Source organism: Pecten maximus, chromosome 19 (genome assembly GCF_902652985.1).
Source record: "Pecten maximus chromosome 19, xPecMax1.1, whole genome shotgun sequence".
Lineage (NCBI taxonomy): Eukaryota > Metazoa > Mollusca > Bivalvia > Pectinida > Pectinidae > Pecten > Pecten maximus.
Genome location: NC_047033.1, coordinates 12,066,970 through 12,093,799, shown reverse-complemented (window position 1 = coordinate 12,093,799; position 26,830 = coordinate 12,066,970). Strand labels below are relative to the sequence as shown.

Here is a 26,830-nt window from a genome sequence, read left to right as displayed (position 1 = left end):
CATGATCTCAACTCTCTGGTTAAGATTCTTAAACTGCCAAACAAGCCTCGTGTTTGGCAACTTAAGAATCTTCTCCTCGGATTGAGATATCCCGGTATCAATCCCCTGGGAGTGAAATATTCTTTTATTCTGTGATGTTTTCGGGATTTTGAATAGTAATGTACAGCCCTTAATCTAGACGTATTGTTGATTCGTATGTTTAAGTGATATTTTATTGCTTCCTACAGATAACTAAACAGTACGAAAACACAACAGATGGATTTCTGTATGTGAAAATCATCGGTTTCAAGTAAGTCTTCGTCTGCTTGAACCTAATTTCAAGATTTGGTTCGTTACACTGATTTACATTTCTCACATACTTAACAGGGTGATCTTGTTGTTGCTAGGGATGGGATAAATACGATCTCACACGGGGTAGGGAATGACAGCTGACTCGCACTATAACGCTACTCATAATAGCGTAACTCGTCACATATTGATAAGGTCATCAATTTTGCCGCACTTTCGTGACGGCGCGATTAAAAGGCTCCACATCTTACAATATGCTACCTTTCTTAATTATATGAGAAAAAATGATCAAACGTAAGCCCGTGTCGCGGACATGGATATCTCAGCCCGCGGGTAAGTGTTTGGCTGTTGACAAACTGTCACACTGTAGTCAAGATATCCTTGCCCACGGAACAAATCCATGTCCGATTCTTTTAATCAAAGAACTGAGAAATACAATGTAAATGTTTTCACTCTCCTTGGCTTATTTTAAAATCCTTATTGAAATCTGCAATAATGAATGAAAGTGAATAGATATATTAAACGAAATGTAAGTCAATGTAGTGATGTTATCTGTTCTGAAGATAAAATGAGGTTTTTGAAATTATATTTTCTATCTTTTGGTTTTCTAATGTGTCTTAAAAAATAAGGACAGCTTCAAAAACGTTGTTTTGCCGGATATGCTCCTTTCTAGTATAGAAGAAAAGACAACATCGACGTGCTGGAGGATTTTTTTCTCCGTCCAACTCAATCGCTCTTCATTTATCTCCTTTCCTTAATTTCTACTTACAATGAGAATAAGAACAGTCGTTTCGGAAAGGTGTTCGTTTATGTGAAATTAATATTATATCACTGAATGAATTTCGCATCCTGCGAGCATACAAGATGTATGTTCTCAAGGAACTTGGATAGCACATATTATACAATATCTTGTTAGTGTTTGTTATATGGCTGTTGATGATATACTCAAACAAAACTGTCCTCAAAAGAAACGAGTTCTTGCGATGATTTATTTGATAATTTCATGGCATTTTGTTTTCTTAGATTATCCTTATCTGTTACTATAGGCGATGTTACACCTACATTATGTTTGCTGTTGTTTCGTTTTGTTCCTCAGAAAACAGCCAGAGTAATTTTTAGACGGTGTTTCGTTGTAGTAGCTCCCGGCTACCTCACTGAAAGAAAACATACAGCATTTGTTTTATTTCACGTTGTAGGGAAGGAAGTGTTCAATGTGACTACAAAGTAATTTGTATAGGTGTACAAATAAACGAAACCCTGGGTAAATTTGAGGAAACGGAGTGGACAAACAATTTGACCGTTGGCAACAAAACATTTCCCGTAAATTCTACGAAGACGAACGAAATAACGACGGAACGAATAAAGCAACGTAAGACACATTCACATTGTACTATACACTGTTTACTGAAATGCTATAAATACGGAAAAAAAAATGAAAGTAGAGCACATCAGGTCATATTCAACACAGTACATTTTACGACAGGAAATTAAAATCTTGACCTTCGGATCATCATAATAACACATTGTGTTGATAATTATAGATATTACATAACAACACAACTGACGAAGAAATTGATGACACATGCTTCAGGTATTTCTGACTAGGCGATTATAAATGATCAAGTATGGAAGATCGTGAGTTCGAGCCCGGTCAGAGCACGAGTAATGAAAATGTCTTCCTTCGTCATATGTGTTATGTTTAAACAAAAAACGATATATATATATCTATTTATAATCATCGAGTACAACTAGGACAGGAAATTCAAATATTTATCTTCGGATCACCAACTCAAAGTGCATATGATACATTTTGCTGATATATAGCATAGTAACACAATTGACGAAAGAAGACAACTTTATGACTCGTGCCCAATCTAATTAAAATTAGACTTGTAATTTCCACTCCTCTACGATACTCTACGATAAACTTTTAATTAGATTTAATTAGATCGAATTAGATTGGACTCGTGCCCTGACCGGGCCTCGAACTCTCGATCTACGGCCCCCAATCGCCTAGCCAGAAATACCCGCAGCTTATACCGCTGCGCCACATCGGCGTTCTTAATAAAGAACGTGTAATTTTGTTTTGTATAATACATACATTTTAATAAAGGAATGGACAGCCAGGGAAATTTGACAACTTACTTATTCGTACTGTTGTCATTGGTAATATATGAACGGCTTCATTATATTAAGCGATAAACAATAACAGTATTCCGTATCTGTTGATTCGTTATCTTTCAGAACGAAGTATGAGTTTGTGCGATATGCAGCCAAAATGCGATATATATCATACCTGTGAAAGTGGCTCCGCTGGTGGTGTTATATGTAGATCCAAATGCACACATGATAAGTGTGGTGGAGACAATGGGGAGTGTGTACTAACAACTAAGGGGGATGCCATATGCAAGTAAGTGACCTTCTCCAGGATTTTTTTTAAAAAGGTGGCTTATGTATTGGGTAACAGTCGAGCCTTTATTCTTCACTTCCAATATTCGTTACTAATTCTGGTTATAACATTCTCCCTCTATTTTCCCGATTTTAGTTTAACATCTGTATGGTGTCCCTAACATCAATGACGAGTCCTAGAAGGACGAAACATCTGTATGGTGTCCCTAACATCACTGACGAGTCCTAGAAGGACGAAACAGATGTATGGTGTCCCTAACATCACTGACGAGTCCTAGAAGGACGAAACAGATGTATGATGTCCCTAACATCACTAACGAGTCCTAGAAGGACAAACAGCTGTATGGTGTCCATAACATCACTGACGAGTCCTAGAAGAACTGAACATCTGTATAGTGTCCCTAACATCACTAACGAGTCCTAGAAGGACGAAACATCTGTATAGTGTCCCTAACATCACTGACGAGTCCTAGAAGGACGAAACAGATGTATGATGTCCCTAACATCACTGACGAGTCCTAGAAGGACGAAACAGATGTATGATGTCCCTAACATCACTGACGAGTCCTAGAAGGACGAAACAGATGTATGATGTCCCTAACATCACTGACGAATCCTAGAAGGACGAAACATCTGTATAGTGTCCCTGACATCACTGACGAGTCCTAGAAGGACGAAACAGATGTATGATGTCCCTAACATCACGGATGAGTCATAAAAGAACGAAACATCTGTATGATGTCCCTAACATCACTGGCGAGTCCTAGAAGGACGAAACAGCTGTATGGTGTCCATAACATCACTGACGAGTCCTAGAAGGACGAAACAGCTGTAGGATGTCCCTAACATCACTGACGAGTCATAGAAGGACGAAACAAGTGTATGGTGTCCCTAACATCACTGGCGAGTCCTAGAAGGACGAAACAACTGTATGATGTCCCTAACATCACTGACGAGTCCTAGAAGCACAAAACATCTGTATGGTGTCCCTAACATCAATGACGAGTCCTAGAAGGACGAAACATCTGTATGGTGTCCCTAACATCACTGACGAATCCTAGAAGGACGAAACAAGTGTATGATATCCCTTACATCACTGACAAGCCCTAGAAGGACGAACAGATATATGATGTCCCTAACATCACTGATGAGTCATAAAAGGACGAAACATCTGTATGGTGTCCCTAACATCACTGGCGAGTCCTAGAAGGACGAAACATCTGTGTGGTGTCCCTAACATCACTGACGAGTCCGAGAAGGACGAAACATCTGTATGGTGTCCCTTACATCACTGATGAGTCCTTAAAGGACGAAACATCTGTATGAAGCTGCATTATGTCTCTAACATCACTGATGAGTCCTAGAGTGACGAAACATCCGTGCGATGTCCTTAACATCACTGATGAAGCCCAGTAGAACGAAACAGCTGTATGATATCATTTACATCACCGACGCGTTCTAGAAGAACGAAACAGCTGTATGATGTCCCTAACCTCACTGACGAGTCATAGAAGGACGAAACATCTGTATGATGTCCTTTACATCACCGACTAGTCCTAGAAGAACGAAACAGTTGTATGATGTCCCTAACCTCATCGACGAGTCCTAGAAAGACGAAACATCTGTATGATGTCCCTAACATCACTGACGAGTCCTAGAAGCACGAAACAGATATATGATGCAATCTAATCCCTTTGTTCTGTTCTACTGTATCGTACTCTTTATTTGTTTTGTAAAGTACAATATGCTATGTGTCCTTTGTTTAATTCCACTTAAGTAATAAATCATTGATAAATATTTAAATATATAAAGTTGATATATTGGTTATTGTTGATTTTATAAATTAATTTGTAATACCATGCAAAGGTATAAAATGATAGATTTGACAGTTAGTTTCAGAATAATTGAATATTCTTATGACATTCATCTAAAATGAAAGCTCCTTCAAGTTTCAAAAAGGTGTTGGAAATTAGTTTGATGAGAATTAAAAGAAAATTTGGAATTATTGATTCCATCTGGATCATACTATGATTTATGTACAAAAATCCCGTGACATATGTCAAGTACTGCATCTAAAACTTTAGATATCTTTAATTGTTTTATTGTTGTCTGTACCTCTATGCAGTACAACATCAACAAAAAATATCCAGATTTGAATCATGCATGGACTATTTAATCAATACAATAGCTAAAAGTGTAGATACATTTTCCATGATAGTGTATTGATTTTGTTTCTGAATTGGTCATAGACATTTTTTCTAATTGAAAATTAAAACCACAGAGTTAAGAAAGGTATAAAACGGAATTGTTACATCACTCATTAGCCATAAACCTTTCTTTACAGGTGTCATCCAAACTCAATATTCGAGTATAACAGTGATTCCTGTCTGAAGTCCATCGACATGGCCGTGATCGGTGGTGTGGGAGGAGCGGTTATTATCATAATCGTCGTTGTCGTCATTTGTTTCTGCAGGAACAGAAAGGCGAAAAAAAACACGCAAAGTAATTCTAGGTAAGTGACTTTTTGTTAGACAGACACAGGATAATACACTATCTATGTATATAACAGTTTTCTAACTATGATTTTTTAAAACTCTATTCAAATTAAAATCGAAAATGAATGTGTCGAATATGCACATTTGTAACGCTATACATTTTTTTTATCGCATGGCAAAAACATTTTCAGACGTACTCCTTAAGAGAAATATACTGCCTGATTTGGTTCTTTTGTGTCCATTATGCTACTTACATCTGGGTCAGAGATCGACAACTTTTAACAACTTACAAAGCTCGTGTTGGTCCAAAATAAGCATCCTAAATAAACCCGCTTTATATTTTTTGCATCTCGTTAGATACCATTATATTAACATGATATGATGCGCTTTAATACTAAACCATATATCCTAGTCATTCAGTTAGAGCGTCGGCCACGTCATCCGAGGGGCGTGGTTCAACTCCTTCTACTCTCGTCGGTTTGTGTTCTCGTGAAGCTGAGAAATATACCGGTCAGTGCTATCGTTGATTGGACAAAACACTTAACATTAATTGCCCTTGATACCATACGAGGAACTTCCTGTATATGTTTTAGTGAGTTGTAGTTACCAACTACAACAAGGAGACCCTGCCTCAAAATGACCTTGTCTGTTCACTTGAGGATAAGCCCAGCAAACATACGAACAAATCCATCTTTTCTTCCGCGTTATTTGTTATTTCGAAAAGGTAGAAATTCCTAACGTCCGCCAAAGGCATCACGTGCATAATCGAAAACAAGCATTGTGTTTCCTTGCCATATGAAACCGACATATTGGCTCACTTGAAACAAATGTTTCCAAAGACACAACTACAAATATGATTTACTTTGTAATGAATAAACACATATTGTTTACGTCTAATCCGAAGGCACAATGGAGCGTATGGTAGCGAGTTCAGCATGCCCACAAAAGTAAAGAAATGGAAGGCGAATAGGGCGTATAATGTTGGAGAAAGGGCTAGCCGGAGACGACCGAATTCTAGTCCTGAATATATATGGGGAAGCCCCGACAATGATCGTCCTAGTGGTTATTACAACGGATGGGAAGGAATCAATGAATTCGAATCGGAGTCGGTAAATTGCCTTTAGTCCCTTATATATTATTCGCTTATGAATGTGAATTCATTTTTCTAGTTCCTGTCATTGCCTTCTTGAAACGATTTTGAAATACGAATATAAAATTGTTAATATCTAGGTATAAATGCCTTTGCCTAATATTGACGAAACACATCATAGATATGATAAGTATGATAAGATATACCATCCAAAGTAGTTTATTGTTTAAATACACAATACAATTTATTATAGAGTGATTAAGCTACGAATAGATTGACAAAATATACATGTAGCAAAGTGATCGGAAAACATATATGGCATATATAAGTCTTTTCTCGAGAAATACTCCAATAGAAAGTTAAAGATATTATAGCAAGGCTATTGGTTTTCATTCACACATCCACACATATTCATAAAGTTTCACTGATAAAGATGCTGGCAATGAATGTTATAGAAAGATATGTCAGAAAATGTTAAAAATTAAGAAACCAAAAATGAATCATTCAAAAATTTATGACATCAATTTATAATAATTTTACATTTACATAATAAATATGATTTACATTAATTACAAATGATATTTTTAACGCAAGCCTCGGATGTATATTCCAATGACCGTGACAAACCCGCCACGTGACTATCATTCCTCGGATGCGCATGTGCAGAGACGACCCGAATACAATGAGCCTGGCGATGCCTACAGGTCACTTGATACAGAAAATCAGGTCAGTGTAAGATGAATTATTATAGATAACTTTATCAGATGAACCAATTATTTGGGTGATGTATGGTGAAGGTTGTTCAGTTTGGTGAAAACAATATTTGAAATGTAGTTTACCTTAAACACGAACACTGATTAAATAACCAGCTGGTAAATAAATAGCTTTCGAAAACGTCTTTTAAGTAAATTGTGAACTTTCGTAAAGTATCAGTAATCTGTACTCTTTGCTTAATGCAGTGAATTTTGTAAATGAACCAATTTTGGCGCAGTCAAATTTTCGCGCATCACAAAATCATTACTGCGCAATGAAGAATTAGCACATCTAGATATTTACTAATGAAAACGTGAATAGAAATTGTAATTAGCGCAATTATAATGTAGCACAATGTCTCTAATGCAAAAAGCGATAAAATAAGGTTATAACTAAAATATGCACAATTACAGAAAGTCATTTCTAAAGCTCAATTCAGTTTTTTAAATACATTTACGGTGATTTTTGCTGAAAACAATTCAAGCTTGATTGTGATTGATTAATCAGGATACACTTACACTACCGTAAAATCCGGCCTTATTATCCATGTACTATCTGTCCCGTGTAAATCTGTAACTTTTTATATGTATTTTGCGTCCGTTTTTTCGTTTAGAAATTGGATGTGTTACCAGGAATACATGAATTTAATTCATATTTTGAAATATGTTTTGTTGCATGCGGGAATGTGAAGTATATCAGGTTTCCGCCTTTGGTTTCAAGAATTACTCTTGCTTTTCACTGGTTTCACTTCCTTTTTACATTACTAGTTAGTTTATTGGGTGGTCTGTCTATACGTCTACCCTTTGGTAATGTTTTCAGGTTTTATTATCGCCTAACTGTTTTCAGACGGGACAATTCAAAAGAGTTATTGCCCTTTGATCTATTTGGTATTTCATTCTTGAAGAAGGATCATGTTGTTTTCGATTGATCTCGTAGGCATCCTGTGACTCTTATTACTATAACATAAGTTTACATCAATACAATAATTATAGTGGGGATATTGATTTAGTTATGCTTTTTGTTAAATTACTATATACTTGTTCATTTTGATGCAATAATGTATGCGACTTTTGTTAATTTAAGACATATATTAATCAGTGGTACTTAGGTTTTAGTAACATATCAATTTTCTATACTATATATAATTAATTTTTCTTTGTTTTCATGGTAAATACTCAAATGTGATTGGTCGAAAAATTCTTTTCATTCTTCTATGAAAGAAAAATAAATAATGGCGCGAAAAACGTGACGTCACAATACGACAATTGACGTTGCGTATTGATTTGAGAAAAAGGATCCCATATAAAATCAGTAAAATTGTACATAAAACATGTTTTAAATTAGAAAATTATTTTCAAAAATTAATTATAAGCGTTGATGTCAATCATTAAAATTTGTTTCATACCCCGATGAAACTAAAAAAAAATGACATCAATGCTTAATTCATTTCACTTTCTCCTTGTTTATTGATAATAGCATATAGAAATTTCAATTGTTATATAAATACATTGCCCTGGGTCACGCGATAAACGGTTTGAAAAAAGGATGTCTCCCAAAGTAACAAGTGCACCCACTTATTTATGCTGTAACAAAAATATTGCAATATGTTCAAATGCTACACATCCATTTATGTGAATTTGCGTAATAATATATTATTTTCCTGTTTCCTGTGAACTATAAATCCATACCATTTGTCTGCATTTCAAAGATTTTATTGTGAATGTAGCATGTGAAATATCCAAACAGAGGCAAACTGTCTTCCTGTCAATTCAGGTCAGTTACATGCCAATACTTTATTATGTCATATTGACATGAAAAGAGCAAAATAGTCAATTCATGTCAAGAATTTGACGTGAAAAAAATTCTTCATGTGAAATTGATATCAATTTCAGATCAATATTTTCAGGTCAAATTGAGCAGATTAGTGAATTCATGTGAAGAAGTTGACCTTAAACGACCTAAAAAAATTTCATTTAAAATTAACCCCGTGTTTAGGTAAGTTTCAGTCAATTTTAGGTCATTATTTTTTTCATGTAAAATTAACCTTCAAACATTTTGCCCGTGTAGATGACATAATAGCTGATTACGTCATCCACAGTTAGAGCAAAAATCCACATTTTGATAGTTACCACCAGTGATGACAAGTGTGGTCATTCATTGCTTTAATAAAATGCGTCCACTTTAATATAAAAACATAAACTCTGCACAAGTTTACCTTAATTGTGAAGGAAGTTATAAGAACTTGTATCAAGCATAGGGGCCGCGGTGGCCGAGTGGTTCAGGTGTCCCGACACTTTATCACTAGCCCTCCACCTCTGGGTTGCGAGTTCGAAACCTACGTGGGGCAGCTGCCAGGTACTGACCGTAGGCCGGTGGTTTTTCTCCGGGTACTCCGGCTTTTCTCCACCTCCAAAACCTGGCACGTCCTTAAATGACCCTGGCTGTTAATAGGACGTTAAACAAAAAAAACAAACCAAACCAACCAAAGTATCAAGCACTCTGCTTAGCCAGGAATTGACACATGTGAACGGATAAATAGAGGGAGTAAGTACGAATATCACGGAGAAACCCAAATCATCAGACAGGGAGACCCCTTTACCTTTTAATGTCTGATCGGTCGCATTCGCTGCTGTTGTACAAGTATAATTAACGCTCCTGTTAATAGAATTATATCAATACTTTGTACATAAGCCCAATGTTTCTTTGTGTCTTCAGCTTTTTATCCGACGCCCAAGGCTGTCTACAAGTTACAGTGATATGTTTGGGTATGTATCTCCTCTGAAAAATGATAACGATCTAGTAAACGTCGTTTTTATATATTAAAGTATATTGCAGTGAATTCATTTAAAGAATACATTTTTGATAATTAAATGCACCCAATTAAACAATACTAAATGCATCACATGAGTTTGTCTGATAACTAAGACAGAAGAATGATTGTATAATCAAATATTTAATCAAAATTGGTGTTATGCCTCCTTCCAAATTGTATTATATTTATTGAATTAAGCTGTCAGGACAAAGATATATCGTGGTTGCATTTTGCTTTTTTTTTTTTGGTTTTGTTTTGTTTTGCATTGGTTCTGTATAACTCCCATACATTGTTTATTTACAGTTATTTTCTTACATTTAATCATAAGATAAATTGAATTCTTAATATTCTAATATTATAATGGACATGCTATAAATTATAAAGAAAAAGATAGCGCTATTTTCATATATTAATAACAATAAACACAATTCATCAATCCCTATATATAGCGAATCCCGCATGCGCTAATTAGCGTTAAACTGTGATAGCGATGTTTCTAATAATACCATAGATCGTTAGCGCATGGAATATCTATATAAATATCACCCTTTATGAATCGTTTATCATAGAGTTAATATTTATTATTATTTTGTTTTGCAAACAGCTTCATAACACGAATAACATGACACTTTTGTTCCATTACTTTGCAGGTACCGGGAACGTTTTGTCTAAGATGTGTCATATTTGAATATTTTCATTCGTATTTTTGAGAAAAATTGTTTTCAAACTGTGATAATTATTGTCTGATTCTCATAAAACTGTTTTAATTACTTTTTAGTTTAAACATATTTTATTGGCATATAATAATGACAAAGGGATTAGTCAGCAAGTTTTTCCAACTTATAAACGACTTCTCCCATAATAATAACAAAATAATAAACAATAACATAGTCACATGATGGCATATACAAATATTCCGAAATTCGATAAAGAAACGAAAATATAATGAGGAGAGAGAGAGAGAGAGAGAGAGAGAGAGAGAGAGAGAGAGAGAGGCGGGAAGGAGGAGGAGATAGGTACATATAAAGTTAAATGACTGCATCGGGAAAGATCACGACATATAAATGTTTGGAATGAATTCAAATATACTTAATCGATAAGAAGAAAAAACATTTATATATTATATGGATAAATGGAGCGTTTTGGATTAAGTTTTTTTTATTATAGGAAAATAGTATGAAAAGAAGGGGGGGAGGGGGGGGGGGGGGGGGGGGGGGGGGTAGGAAGTGATGATTAGTCGAATCTTCCCGACCTACTCAAGAAGTTTTGCACAACTTTGGCGATTTTTATATTGTCAGTTGAGGAGATATTCGTGTCACCATTGCAAAGTATATTTACATTAACAGGACCGTACCAGGCTAAATCAGCAATAAGAGTTCCTCTTAAGTTGTTATACAGGGGACAGTTAAAGAAAAAATGATAGGAATCTTCACAGGGATGTCCACATTGACAAGCAGGTGAATCAACGAGATTGGCTCTAAAAAGATCATAGCTTAGTGCACTTGCTCGATTTCTTATTCTGTTGTGTAGAATATTTAGTTTTCGAGGACCATAACTGATAAAATGCTTGTCATATATATTGTTTACTGTCATAGATTTTTTTAGATTAGATTTGAAGGAACTTAAGGTAGGCGAGTTTCTGATAGTGTTATGTAAATCATTCCAAAGTTTTGAAGTAGAAGGAAAGAAGGAGTTATTTGATAGTTGTAGACGAAAGTGTTGTTCCCTAAATAAATCTGCATTTCGTAAATTATAAGGAGCTATGTTGCCAATATACATTGGTAGTAGGTCGATAAGAAAAGTAGGTGCCAGATTATTTACTATAGAATAGAATAAGGAAAGTTTCCGAGCATCTCTTCTCTTCGAAAGGGGTAACCAACCGGTTTCCAGATATAAGAACTCTTTTTTTGTGAATATGGGCAGCCCTGTGACTATTCTTGCGGCCTCTAGATTTATCTTTTCTAATAACAATGAGTTTGTTGTACCGCAGTTGTCCCATACTTCACATGCATATTCAAGTAATGGTCGTATATATGTAAGGTACATTTTTTCTAATGTGTTCCTGTTTAAGATAAGTTTTAATTTACGGAGGGTGGCTATATATTTAGTTACTTTATTTACTATAGATTCTACATGTACGTTCCACTTACAATCATCAGAAAGAATGACTCCTAGGTGTTTATGGTGGTTTGTTATTTTAATCGGGGTATTGTCGAATGTAAAGGACGGAACAAAAGGAAGTTGTCTAGTTGATATTACGAGGGCCTCGGTTTTATTAGGATTAAAGGACATAAGCCATTCATTGGACCAAATTTCAAGTTTTAATAAGTCCTGTTTAGCCTCCGTCTCAATAAGGTTGAGGTCATATGACGCGTAGGATAGAGAAGTATCGTCAGCGAAAAGCCTAGATAGAGATGAAAGATTACAGGAAATAATTACTGTGTTTGTATGGAGGTTAAATGTCTTGTGTTTAAGTATTTTATTGTCGGGCTCTGAGTGATATCAAAACAGTCTATTTGAAACAAAAATGAGCGAAGTCTTCTATTGCCAGGCTGTGAACGATATCAACAATCAAATTTAATATATATATATATATATATAGTAATAATAATAAAAAACACAAACCAGAAATTCACACTAGCGCCTTCACATGCTTTGAGAGCAAGCTCTTCATGTGTAATGAAAGGATTTATTTGTGACGTCATCACTGTGTGTCATGGTTACGTCAAAAATATATATATATATATTTGAAATCATATAGAAATATTGTGATAGCACAATCACATGTAGTTATGAAATACAAATTCACTTTAAATGTGTTTCGCTTTTAATTTTGATTTTAAAGTGAATCCAGTATTTCCCTAATGATTTACCTTCCCAAATACTTGACATATTGTGAAGACGTACTTTAATACATGTTCTATTTATAGGAATCAGAGTCGATTCTTCATATCACCCTGTGATCACGTGATGATATGTTGTCTATAGACTCACGGATATGTCCTAAAAGGATACTGAAATAATTATTACAATTATAAGAAATGTATTAATTGTCATACAAACATGTAAGTACCAGGTGTAGAAAAGTGATTCCTATTTTGAGACGGCATGTATTCAAGGCTAAAATCTTTTCAACTGAAATTTGTCATCAGAAGAATAAGAGAATTTCATGTGATTTAGGGAATTATAAAAACCAGAAGGACGACTGAAAACAGGTGTGTGGTATATATCACCTTAACACAAGGGGTCAGTAATTCTTACCTACCAGCCTTTTGATCCTGTGTGTAATATTGTATATGTGACTTTTATGCCCCTCCACATATATCAAGAATAACTCAGACAAGTATATGAAATTGAAATGGCCACCCACCAAGGTGACATTTAAATTTATTACTAAAAAAGTCACCTAGTGGCTTCTAACATGAAATATTTTTTTATGATTGCAAAGTAGTTGCACCCATACAATAATGGCAACTACAATCAATATCAAAATGTAGATAAAAACATACAAGAACCTATGCTAGCCTTAGTGGGGTTGACATAAAAACCGCCGCCATGCTAGCCTTAGTAGGGTTGAAAACCGCCACAAAATATGACATAAAGATCCAGTCCTGGGCTAAAAACCAGAGATAAAAAGACGATATAAAAAAACTCTGGAAAACCGTGGACTGAACTGAAAGCAGGGTGTACATTTGAATTTTTTTTAACTTGTACATAAACATTAAACAACATTAAAGGAATAATACATGTCGCCAATATGGCACCCACTATACGAATATAATCAACACATAAAAAACTACAACATTTTCATCATATCAATTATCAATAGTGACAATATAGTACCACTTATTTATTGTAACCCCAAACAAGGGGAGGAAGAGAGGTGGGTTTGAAAAAACTTTGCCAGTATGTATGTGCGATCTAATAAATCCAATATGGCTGCTGAAGGGAGAAAAGGGATGCGTCCCCTCAGGCCAATTCAACCAATCAGAAGTCAGATATTGAATTCCGTCATCAGCAGCCAACAAAAAAATTAGTAACAACCAGTATTAAGGATACATGTTCCCATAAATATTAGCCTAGAAATATTGGCATAATCAAAGAGTCATGTACCATTAAATTATACAAAATAAAGACACGAAAAAGAATTAAAGAAAAGATCTTGATATGAGTTACGAGCTTAAAAATAAGCTAATTGCTTAGCTAGCATTTATGCCCCTCCACATATATCAAGAATAACTCAGTATATGAAATTGAAATGGCCACCCACCAGGGTGACATTTAAATTTATTACTAAGAAAGCCACCTAGTGGCTTCTAACATGAAATATTTTTTTATGATTGCAAAGTAGTTGCACCCATACAATAATGGCAACTACAATCAATATCAAAATGTAGATAAAAACATACAAGAACCTATGCTAGCCTTAGTGGGGTTGACATAAAAACCGCCACAAAGACCTTCATAGTATACCATATCATGAATGTCTTCCCCCTGTGACTTTATATGCCTGCCATATAGACAGTGAATCAAAGGTCTCCGATGCAGAATGGCTGCTGAAACTTGGTGACTGTAGCAAAAACTGCTTGCTACTTGGCCGGACATGATATAAAAGAAATTATGTTTGGCTAAGCATTCGTATATTGACATAATTTATGAGACTTTTATCATTCATATTGTTTATTTACTGACGTTATTTATTTGCAATGTTTTCGTTAAGTTATATATTATATAAAATATTACATATACATGTATATCTGTGTGTTGTCATCATTTCCGGTTGTAAAGTTATAATCAGAACGACGTATTCTATGCCATATTGCATTATCATTGTTTTGGAAACAATTCTAAAATAAGAACAATTAAACAAGTCATCAGTTATAATATATGTTATAATATATGTCATATATCATTTTTGATAATAATGTTGTTGAAATATGTGTTTAATATACTTCATTTGTTACCTTTCTGATTTTATATAATCGTTTATATATATACATGTATAACCGCACGTTCTTGTCTTGTATACGATACTGTCAATCTTGATCATTGTTGAATAAGCGAATAATGTTTGTAATCTTCTTTGAAAAACATTTTAATGCAATGAATATGTTGCATAATACGTTTTTAATTGTTAATTGATATAATATGTCAATTACAATAAAGTTATTCATCGTTTTCATTTTCGTATTTTTGTAATCTGACATTGAAAATAGAACTTACGCTATAACTTTACTTCATGAGCATATTTAAATCCTGAATTCGTATCAAAAGATAAAATTGCGGTGTCAGTTACTGACACAATTTTACAATATGTTGGATTGTAGCGTCTAATTTGCCCTAAAATGTCATGTCTAACTGTGACATTTTGCCGCAAATTAAAATGTCAACAAAGACTATGAAGTGGTATTTAAGATATGTCACAATGTATAACAAACAAATAACAAAAACCAGTATGTCCTGTTTCACCCATCTTCAATATCTCCCGGGATTCCTTGTTTTATAACCAATTACAAAAACAAGTCTGTCCTGCTTGAACCCTATCTTCAATATCTTCCAGAGTTCCTTATTTGTAATAAATAACAAAACCAAGTCTGACCTGTTTGACTCCATGTATTCCTTGCACAAGCTATAAACACGGACAGTTGACTTCGAGTTAATGCGTAAGTAATTCACGAAAAGAGGAAACGCACATGCGGAAATAGCCAATTCTTACTGCTAAACGAAGTGCTTGAATTGGTTAAGATCAATGTCATAATATATCAGAGAACAATATTAAGTGGTGGTTACGAAACAATATAATGTATATCCGGGAGCGACATTTAATTTGAGAAGGTGCTAGCGAAATAGCAGGTGAGTTAGACACCGCAAAAGCGGGTCACTATAATTTCTATAAATATGGGACCAGTGTCAAAAATGTCTTAGAAATCATAGAACTGTGGATAAAACGGACTGTTAACTCACAAATATGAATGCAAAAATGATATGATAAAATAAATTGATGAATAATGTGTTATTGAGAAGATCGCGTTCTACTTTGGCAGACATTGTGTTACTGAGAGGATCGCGTTCTACTTTCGCAGATATTGAACTTCATTTGATCTGAAGTTGTATAATATATGGGATTTGGGCCTATACATTATATATACAGAATATCTTTACTTAAGGGTGATTCTCCGTTAGTTGTCTGTTCTCATTGTTTTTTTTCATGTTGTTTTCCCCTCAGAACTGCTCGTTAGTATAATACTTCTACATGTATGTAAACTGTGGTATACTATCTTTCTATTTACGTAATGTAACAGAGATACTTCAACAAACCTAACAGGACACAAATGTTATCAACTCTTCATTTACTCGATAATAAGAGAAGGCAATCATGTTTTGCTGTATTGAACATAGTATAAAGGCCTAGGATAAATCCATGTTTGAGTATATCTCTTAATTTGTTTTCACATAAACTTTCTGACGTTAATTGGACTCATCTTAATGTCATGTTGTGGTTTTTTTTGCCACATTTCCCAAACAAAAATATTGATAACCATATTATTTATCAATAACAGCATTGTCACGGAAAGGACATGCAACAGTATTGTAGCGAAAGGTATAAAATCATCGCTAGCCTTGTGTTGGATGTCCGCGGTATCCGTCAGGTTTTCAGTTGTCTTTGGATCGAGTAGGGTGTCTTGTTGGGAGCCTCTGCCCGTAAACTTCAGTGGGGTAGCACTGTAGTGTCGACATCAGTTCCGCGCTATCACATGGAGACAGATATGAACATACCGCAGCCTCCTAAAATACAAAAATCACCACATACATTTCTCACAAATCAAGGAGCATGATGGTATCAGCGGAGAAAATAAAGCAAATATTTAGCCAAGTTATCTTATTATCCATCCATAATTTTCAAATCCAAACCAGACATAAACTCAAATAGAATACAGCAGAAATAATTATTTCGATCAGATTTGATTTCTATTTCGATACTAACAGGAAATATGAAACAAAAAATAAAGATGATTTCATAAACGAAAAGATAAATAAAAAGAAAAAAATAGTGAAAAATAAATAAAGTAGACAAGGCAATGAAAGAAAAAAAAACAATAATAAGAACTAACAGTTACATCCAACATGTCGAAGACAGCCCTACCCCGAAATCAAATCTGTGTAGCCAAAAATAAAAAAATAAGACAAAAGAAATGAAACAAAATCAATGACTTTATAAAGGCATAAGATGATATTGTTAACGAAAAAAGCAAGGAATGCAGTATAGAAGGAAGGACTACAGCTTACTCAGACGTACATTAAGGCATCTTTCCGTAACACTGATTCCAGTTGTTGACGTCTATGGCAACGGGTACATCTAGACGTGGAAATGTCCATGGCTTTCAAGCATCACTAACTCCGCCGTTTGAGTTGACTGGTTCAATGTTGTCGGTGATGAGTAGATACACGCCTGAACATACAAGACAACAAAAGACAAATATCTGCTACACCTAGCATAAAGGTTGCGTTATCATAGCATACTTAAGAACTAGTGTTTTCCATATATTCATTTCAATATTAATCGCGAGTAATGTATTGCAATGAACGGCAGTATATATTGATAGGTAACAAATGCTTAATAGTAATGATAGTAATGGTGGTATTGTTACCAGTCTCCACAAGTACGACAAACTGTAAAAAACAAAAAGATGTATATCAAACATGTCAAATATGATGCAGTTATGAATATTTCACGGATTTTCATACCACATATATGTCTGTTCTTCAGATAAATAAACATAACTCTACCGATGAGCATTTCGAAAAAAAAAGTATTTTTACGTTGCACATATTGATAATCAATTGAGTCTTATTTCTTCGTTTGGATATTCATTAATTAACATTATAATACTTCAAAACATTCGTCATCAAAGAATGTTCAGTAAGGAATATACCTTAAACATATGGTATACAAAGAAACATAATTATTAAAGTCTTCATATATATCTACAATAAGATATAACATGTAAATACACTGCATTAGAATATATTTATAGTCGGTATAGATATATATAATAAATAAATATAAAACATGTAAATACATTTTATAGAAATAACATAGTGAAAGTCGCTATAGATATCTATAATAAATATAAAAATGTAAATACATTTTATAGAAATAACATAGTGAAAGTCGTTATAGATATCTATAATAAATATAAAAATGTAAATACATTTTATAGAAATAACATAGTGAAAGTCGTTATAGATATCTATAATAAATATAAAAATGTAAATACATTTTATAGAAATAACATATTTGAAGTCGTGATATATATCTATAATACATATAAAGCAACAACAACAGCAGCATTAACACCATCATTTAGAAATCTAAATGTATATTTTCGACATCAATATAATAGGGCACCACTTTTACACCAATAAGACATCTCTGCGACAACATAAATAAGAAAACCACTTCAGTGACATCACTAAGATACATTTCGATATTAATAAGTCACTACTGCGACATCAATAGGACACTAAAACCACTTCGACAACATCAATCAAGAAAACAACATCGGCATCAGTAGGACAACACAGCGACGACATCAACAGGACACAACTTTGTCATTAATAAGACAATACAGCGATGACATCAAAAAGACACCACTTCGACAACATAAATAAGAAAACAACTTCGGCATCAGTAGGACAACACACCGATCAGCAGGGCATCACTTCGACAACATTTATAAGAAATCAACTTCGGCGACATCAATAAGATACATTTTGATATCTATTAGATATCAATGCAACATTATCAATACGCAATACTGAGACGACATTAATTAGACATCACTTCGACATCAATAAGACACTACTGCGACGACAGCAACAGGGCACTACATCGACGTCAATATTGCAACACTGTGAAGACATCTTTATGACACTATTTCGACATCAATATGATATCACTTCAACAACATGAATAAGAAAACCACTTTGACAAATTTAATATACATGTAGTATAACTTCGACATCAATAAGACTACTGCGACAACACCAGTAAGATACATTTTATGTCGAGGTAATGTCTTACTGATGTCGTAGCTGTGTTATCCTATTGGTATTGTAGCAGTGATGTCTTATTCATATCAAAATGATATCTTATAGATGTCGTAGAAGTAGATCTGTGTTCATGTTGTCACAGTGATGTCTTATCTATGTCAAAATATTGTCCTATTAATATCGAAGATTAACCTTTTTGATGTATAAATTTTAATGTGAAGTGTATATCATGATGTCAAATGTTGTTTATGTTGTTGTTGCTGCTACTGTTGTTGTTGATGATGTTTGAACGTTGACTTGAAACACATGATTTTTACTCTATGAATGAACATTGATAGTCAACACAGATAAATTATGATAAATTCGTAAAATGACCTGGAAAACTTTATTTTTATCACTAAGACGCCATGTCGACAAGAAGAATATCACAAAACCTAAATCAAGTTTGATATTTCTTTAGTAATATATGAATATATAACACATTGAGAATTATTATTTATTTCGGAAAACCAAGTATACACAACGTGATTAGGACAGGAACAAAACATCATTCTGACATCAATAAGACACACGTTTGAACACTGAGATCTTAATGCAAATCGATAGCTGAAAGAAGCCAACATTGATTATTTTTGAATTCAGAAAAATATTATAACAAAACATGAATTCGACACGTCATGTCGTCATAAAACGACACCACTTCGACAAAAAGAACATCACCAGAACTAAATTTAATGTTATAACTGAAAAAAATAACAACACATAAAGTGTTATTAGTGATTTCAAAAAAAGATTATTGCACATGAATCGGACACCGCTTTGACATAAACTGGAAATTATTTCGATATCAGTAAGACACAACGTGGAAAACAGTATATCATAGACCCTAATCAAGGTTGGGATTTTGAAATATATATAAATATATATATACATACATAGTATCGATATTGGTTGCTGAAAAAAAAATTTAAAAACACTAACAAGACATCACCTCGAAATCAACACGACACCACTTCGACATCGATAAGACATCATTTAGACATTAAGAAACCACTTTCACATCAATAAGACAACACTTCGACATCAATAAGACATCACTTTGACATCAATAAGACAACACTTAGACATCAATAAAACACAACTTCGACAAAAACAACATCACCAAACTTAAATTAAGTCCTACATCTGAAAAAAACAACACAATTAGTGTACTTATTGATTTCTGAAAAAAAACAATTGCACTATAAGATTTCGACATGAAATTCGTCATAAAAAAGACGCCACTTCGACATCAAAAAGACGCCACTTCGACATCAATAAGACAACACTTCGACATCAATTAGACAACACTTTGACATCAATAAGACAACACTTCGACATCAATAAGACATCACTTTGACATCAATAAGACAACACTTCGACATCAATAAGACAACACTTTGACATCAATAAGACATCATTTTGATATCAATAAGATAATACTTCGACATCAGCAACATCATCAAACATAAATTTAGTGCTACATCTGAAAGAAAACATAATTAGTGTACTTATTGATTTCTGAAAACAAATTGCACTACATGGTTTCGACACAAAATTCGTCATAAAAAAGACGCCACTTCGACATCAATGAGACAACACTTTGAAATCAATAAGACACCACTTTGACATCAATAAGACACCACTTCGACATCAATAAGACAACACTTCGACATCAATCAGACATCACTTTGACATCAATAAGACAACACTTTGACATCAATAAGACATCACTTTGATATCAATAAGACAATACTTCGACATCAATAAAACACCACTTCGACAAAAACAACACAGTGATCCTCGGGATCACAAAATGTGGTAAAACCCTCGGCAAGCCTCGGGTTTCACCACATTTTGTGACCCCTCGGGTGGAATATCCCTATCCTACATATACACATATGAAAGAGTCTTATATTGTGTTATACTACCTGTAATTACGTTTGTTGTGTTATACTACCTGTAATTACCTTTGTTGTGTTATACTACCTGTAATTACCTTTTTGTGTGATACTACCTGTAATTACCTTTGTTATGATATACTTCATGAAATAACCTATATGTGCTATAAAAATATACATTAGACAAAAATGACACTTTATGTTAAAACCAGACTGATATTTCAGAATTAAGGAATTCTAGCAATTTTATAAAGGAGAAAACCATAAAGAAACTGGAAAGTGTTTGATCGTCTACATTGGTCTTACTTCCTGTTACTGAGAGTGTGATTTGTCCACTTGTCCCGGTCCCTACAGCATTTGTAGCTGAACAGGTATAAACCGTGCTGTCATTACTACTAGCATCAGAGATGGTCAGGGATGGACTATTGACTGTAGATCCAGAGTATTTGGTTCCGTCTATAACTAGTGTGGAAGCAACACCATTGTCTATACGCTCCCAAAACACATTGGTATGGGAAGGTGTGGCAGACACTGTACATCCAAGTGTTACAGATTGTCCTGTGAAAACTGTGTAAGCGTTCTCGGCAATTGCAACAACTGGTAGACCTTGGTATGAGAAAGATAGATTGAAATGTATCAGTTTCAATGTCATTACATGCAATGTAGCATTTGAAAATATACCAAAATTTCAACCATTGTAGACACACCATATCTTATATTCCTCTCAGCGATGTGTCATAACCTTCAAACATTAGCTCAGAACAATGGTGATATATAGGTATTAGGTAATGGTCATTATCGATATTTCAATGTTTGATTCATGCAACGATGATAATACATCTATTGGATTTGAGAGATTGAACCTCTTTTGTATAGGTAAAAAAACAATACACGGGACGGAAAAGTGTTTGATCGTCTACAATTGTCTTACTTCCTGTGACTGTTAGTGTGGATTGACCACTAGTTCCGGTTCCTACAGCATTTGTAGCTGAACAGGTGTAAACCGTGCTGTCATTACTACTAGCGCCAGAGATGGTCAGGGATGGACTATTGACTGTAGAGCCGGAGTATTTGGTTCCATCCATGGTCAGCGTAGAAGCCACACCATTGTCTATACGCTGCCAGAAAACACTGGTATGGATAGGTGTGGCAGTCACTAACATAGTAGTGTTACTGTTTGTCCGGTAACAACTGAGTAGGCATTCTGGGTAATGGTGACAATAGGGAGACCTGTATGGAAATGAGGCGATGACCATCATCTACAGATTGGCATAATTAACAACGACAAACAACATCGGCAATGACTGAGAAAACAGAAAACAGATATACAATGGTGCTACTGACAGCTTAATTTACTCCTTCATGCTATATACTACACCGATTTGTTATCATGTGCCAGTCTATTGTTATACACAAATAAAACTTTCAGCATGTAGGTCACTGCTTCTGTTATCGAACACACCAAATCTATAGCATAACTCGCCTTTCAATGATGACCTAAATAAGAAATGTTAAAATCATACATTCAGTGGTTCTAGCGTTGTATTATTTTGAATAAAAAGGGATGGATAAACGCCATTACATTAACTAATAAATGTGATTAAGACAAAGGGATTTAAAGAAACTTTTACTTATTTCGGGGTCAATGTACATATACAGTACCAAACGACGGTCCAACTTGGAGAGCTTGAACCGTTTCTAACACAGGAAGAAAAAGCAATTGGTCCTTACTTCCTGTAACAGTGAGTGTAGTAGTACTGGCTCCGGTTCCTACGATATTGGTGGCATAACAGTAGTACGTTGCCTGATCACTGGCAGTAGCGTTTGTAATTGTGAGGTCTGGATTGTTTACTGTAGCACCTTGGTATTTGCTGCCATCAATGGCGACATTATTGGTGACCCCATTGAGTGTTCGTCTCCAAAACACCGTTGTGTGACCTGGCGTGGCCGTCACGGTACAGCCAAGAATGACAGTCTGTCCAGTAAATACAGAGTATTGGGCCTGGTCTACAGTTACCACAGGGATACCTTTAATGTAAAGAAAGAGAAGTCACAAGTTGAAAATCTGAAATAAACGATGTTGTTAGCAATTGTTAATTGTAACAGGGCCCATAACAAAGGTCCCCAAAACTACCCAAACAGTTCATATTGAAGTTTAAAGAAATTACAATATTGTTCCTTTTGTGATAATACCTTTAAACACAATAATTATATCATCGAAATTGAAAATAAAAATTTCAAACAATGATAGGATATAAAATGAGTACCATTTTTTCTTGGAAGTCATTGTTGTATTTGTAGAATCATGAATCACCTACACACCAAACTTCATCGAAATAGGACAATATTAATTTAGACCAATTAGAGACTTCCAATTCAATACCACGACAACCAAAATGTTGTTAACCATAATGTTAAAAAAGAAGAAGAATCCGATAAAAAGAATAATTTGACGAAGACAATGTAAGCCCTTATTATATCCCAGTGTTTTACTTCGAATTTTAGTGTCTAGTTTGTTGTTAAGATATGAACTACGAACTTCCTTATTTGTAGTACATATCTCTGATATCCATAATATCCTGAAAAATATATGTGCTATTTCATATATGAAATAACATATTTTTTTTTACATAAAAAATATAGCAATCATCTTTTTCTGGTGTCTAAGATTATTATTGCTATTGAATTTTCATGCAATGACCAATCAACACAGAACTTTTCATTAGAACTATCAATCCAGATGACGCTGCTAAGACAACAACAGGAATTCCTTACAAGTTGGAAAACACAGAAACAAATGCAATTGAAAAAATGAAGAGAGGAACAAAACAAAACAGCAAAGCTTTCTTAATAACCGTCATTCTTTTGTAACCTTTGACTTCTAAAAGCTAATGGTGTTCATGCTGTCATAAAGGCAATACATCAGTTAAGTGTAATTATCCGTCAAACCATGATTTTCTCTGAATTATTGTGAACCAATCATTACATTTAACCATCTTCGTGAAGGGATTCACCAAGTATATGGAATTCAATTCTAATATTTCATGTAAATCAGGGTAGAACTGTAATGACATGGGAACATTTGCTTACTTCCTGTCACTGACAGGGAGACCTGAACACTCTGTCCTGTTCCAACTTGGTTGCTGGCAAAACAGACATATGTGCCCTAGTCTCCACTGTTGGTATTGAACACGACCAATGAAGGACTGTTGACAGATGCTCCTCCATAGTTGACATTGTCTATTGTCAGTGTAGTCGTCCCGCCATTGGTGGGAGTGAACTGCCAGAACACACTTGTATGTGTTGGATTGGCAGAGACGGAACACTGCAAGGACACTGTTGTTCCCGTGGTTACAGAAATAACAGTCTGAGCAACAGTAACAGTTGGTATACCAGTACGAAAACAAGGCTAACACATTAACAAATAGCTCTCTAATGTTAGTGACAAACATTGATGGATAATTATTACTACCACTTCTTATTTCGTTATTCTGTGGTAATCATTATAACCGATTTATATCATATTATAAACGAGATTTTAGACGGATATTGCTATTATTATGATAATAATTACAACCCAGTAAATCATATTAGAAACAAGATATCTCAGAAGGATATTGGTATTACTATAATAATAATTATAACCCAGTAAATCATATTAGAAACAAAAGATCTCAGGGGGATACTGGCACCTACCATTCAATTATCTTATTGGTCTAATGACAAACTGACATTTTCTCTATTTTTCTCTTCTTTCCTCGATTCCTACTAATCATTTAACAATACTGGAGACTACATATGCATCCTAAGAGAGCGTGACGAAGATCATTTGTGAGAAGCATTTTTTTTAACTGTCAAAACACAAGATCCTGTCGATCTTCCATTACATTTTCATGACTAATGTGAATACTGTATGGGCACAACTAGGAAGAAAAGCAACCTACTCATAGATTTTCAGAAATATCCATTCAGTATTTCAAGAAAAAAGGAATAGCAACCTCATTTTCCTAATAAACCTTAAAATTGAATTTACCTATAACAACAGGGCAATCTACTCATCAATTTTCAGAAATACTCTTCAAGCACTTCTCAATATTTTCATTTGGTGCTGCCTTTTCAATAACACCAATGTTATTATGGGCTATATCTAGTAGCACATAGATGCTGTCATGGCATAATTGTTTCTTCATTTTGATCAATGTCAAGCTTTGGTACTGTGTGCCAGATTTGTTGCGGATCAATCATCAATCTGGGTTCAATTCCCTGACCAGATGTGAAAAAATATGGGGTCACCTGCCAGACCATGTGGGTTTTCCCCTGGTACTTAGGTTTCCTCTCACAGTTAAACCCCTGCTTCCAACCGGCCCAACAAGAGTGATTAATATAAGTTGGTATAACTTGTTTCGAAATTGTTGTAAAATAAAGTTTACATTGAAATTAATCACAGAAACAAATTTGATTTAAACAGGAAAAAGGGTTAGAATAAAGCATGTATTTATCAAAGACAAATAGGGTAAAACATAAGTTAATGTAACAAGAGGCCCAATGGGCCTGTATTGCTCACCAGATTCTACAGCGATTTTTAGGTGGATCTTGGTCATTTCTACAGATACTAAGGCGATTACTACGTTAAATGTCAGGGTAGGCTAGGTATATTCAAGTCAGTAAATTGTCTAGTTCTTCATTCCAGAATACTACTGAGAAGAAGTAGTTGAAAGATTTTAGCTTAATTGACCCCTGTGACCTTGAACGTACGCCAAGGTAATTTATTTCATCCAACCATGCCACAGGAGCAATATCAAGTCCTTTTTTGGCCTCTTGGTTATTGAGAAGAAGTTGTTAAGATATTACAGCATATTTGACACTCCATGACCTAGAATGTAGGCCTAGGTCATTCATTTGAACAAACCTGGTAGCCCTTTACCCCAGCATACTACAGGCCCGACATCAACTCCCTGGACCTCTTGGTTATTGAGAAGAATTTGTTTCCAAGAGTTTAGCCTATTTGACCCCTTTGGACCTTGAATGCAGGTCAAGGTTATCGATATGACCAAACTTGTTTGCCCTTCACCCGCATTGCCACAAGAAGAAATATCAGGTTTCTGTACCTCATGGTTATTGAGAAAAAGTCGTTTAAAAGAGTTGACACCAGAGGGACAGACGGACGACAGACGACGGACGCTGCACCACGGCATAAGCTCACTTGCCCTACTGTCAGGTGAGCTAAATATTAGGTTGTATTTATTTATGTATTTATTGTCAATATGAATGCAATTTAAGACACTGATAATATTGACAATAAATTCAATCTAACAAGTGTTTAATTGTTAAAAAAATAGCAATAACAAACTTCAAATATCAACATCCAAGATGGTCATTTGTCAGCTTTCTTTTCTCAATCAAATTCAAAATGAAATGGGTAAAAGTAGAGACCAAGGGGAACCTACATTTTTAATCTAAGATGAATCCTTCCAATACTTCACAAGGAATAGCGATACCAAACTTTGACTGTTAAAATCAATTATGTCTACCTGCTGGTCATTTTGGGGGTTTTTTGGTTCAAAATCAAAAGGACACAACTAGGGAGCAGGGGGAACCTATAGATAAAGTTAGAGAAAATTCCAATGGCAGAATTCTTTACCTCGAGGTTGTGACAGGTAGTTTTCAATACAAGAGGAAGATTCTTTACAAATATGATTTCGTCCACTGACCTCAATAAATGACATTATATTCCGCTGTCTCCTCTTCAAGCAAATGGACATTTATATTATATGCCCTTCACTAATATAATTGTTTTCTCAGACACTGTTAATAATATCTAGAAATGAGAAATAGGTGGGACAAACAGCCATGCACTAAGGTGTTATTAATACTAAAATAATCTTCTACGATATTGATTGTAGTTTTTGGTTGTTCATGCGAATTTAGTTTGACTGTTCTAACCGTGACCTTTCCCAACATATATTAATTTCGAGTTTTTTTTCCTAAA

General features: G+C 34.6%; 2 protein-coding genes and 1 long non-coding RNA gene across 3 annotated transcripts in view; 1 reads left to right on the top strand and 2 right to left on the bottom strand.

The window, feature by feature from the left end:
- Positions 1-572: 572 nt before the first annotated feature.
- Positions 573-10,612, top strand: LOC117317408. The gene is made up of 7 exons (XM_033872219.1): positions 573-621; positions 2,533-2,698; positions 5,042-5,209; positions 6,097-6,301; positions 6,877-7,008; positions 9,751-9,800; positions 10,498-10,612. Exons 1-7 carry the CDS (start codon positions 573-575, stop codon positions 10,517-10,519), a joined length of 792 nt encoding a protein of 263 aa, XP_033728110.1. The 3' UTR covers positions 10,520-10,612.
- A 2,583-nt stretch (positions 10,613-13,195) lies between these two features.
- On the bottom strand, positions 13,196-17,795 carry LOC117317886. Its single transcript, XR_004530267.1, has 2 exons — positions 17,145-17,795; positions 13,196-16,633 (listed from the first exon to the last, which is right to left on the bottom strand). It is a non-coding gene; the product is annotated as an uncharacterized LOC117317886 (long non-coding RNA).
- Positions 17,796-22,483: 4,688 nt separating this feature from the next.
- The window catches only part of LOC117317407 (hemicentin-2-like), a 37,546-nt gene continuing 33,199 nt past the window's right edge, over positions 22,484-26,830 (bottom strand). Inside the window, exon 6 of the mRNA XM_033872217.1 lies at positions 22,484-22,869. Within this exon, the coding sequence (XP_033728108.1) occupies positions 22,484-22,869 (386 nt within the window). The remainder of the gene's footprint in view (positions 22,870-26,830) is intronic.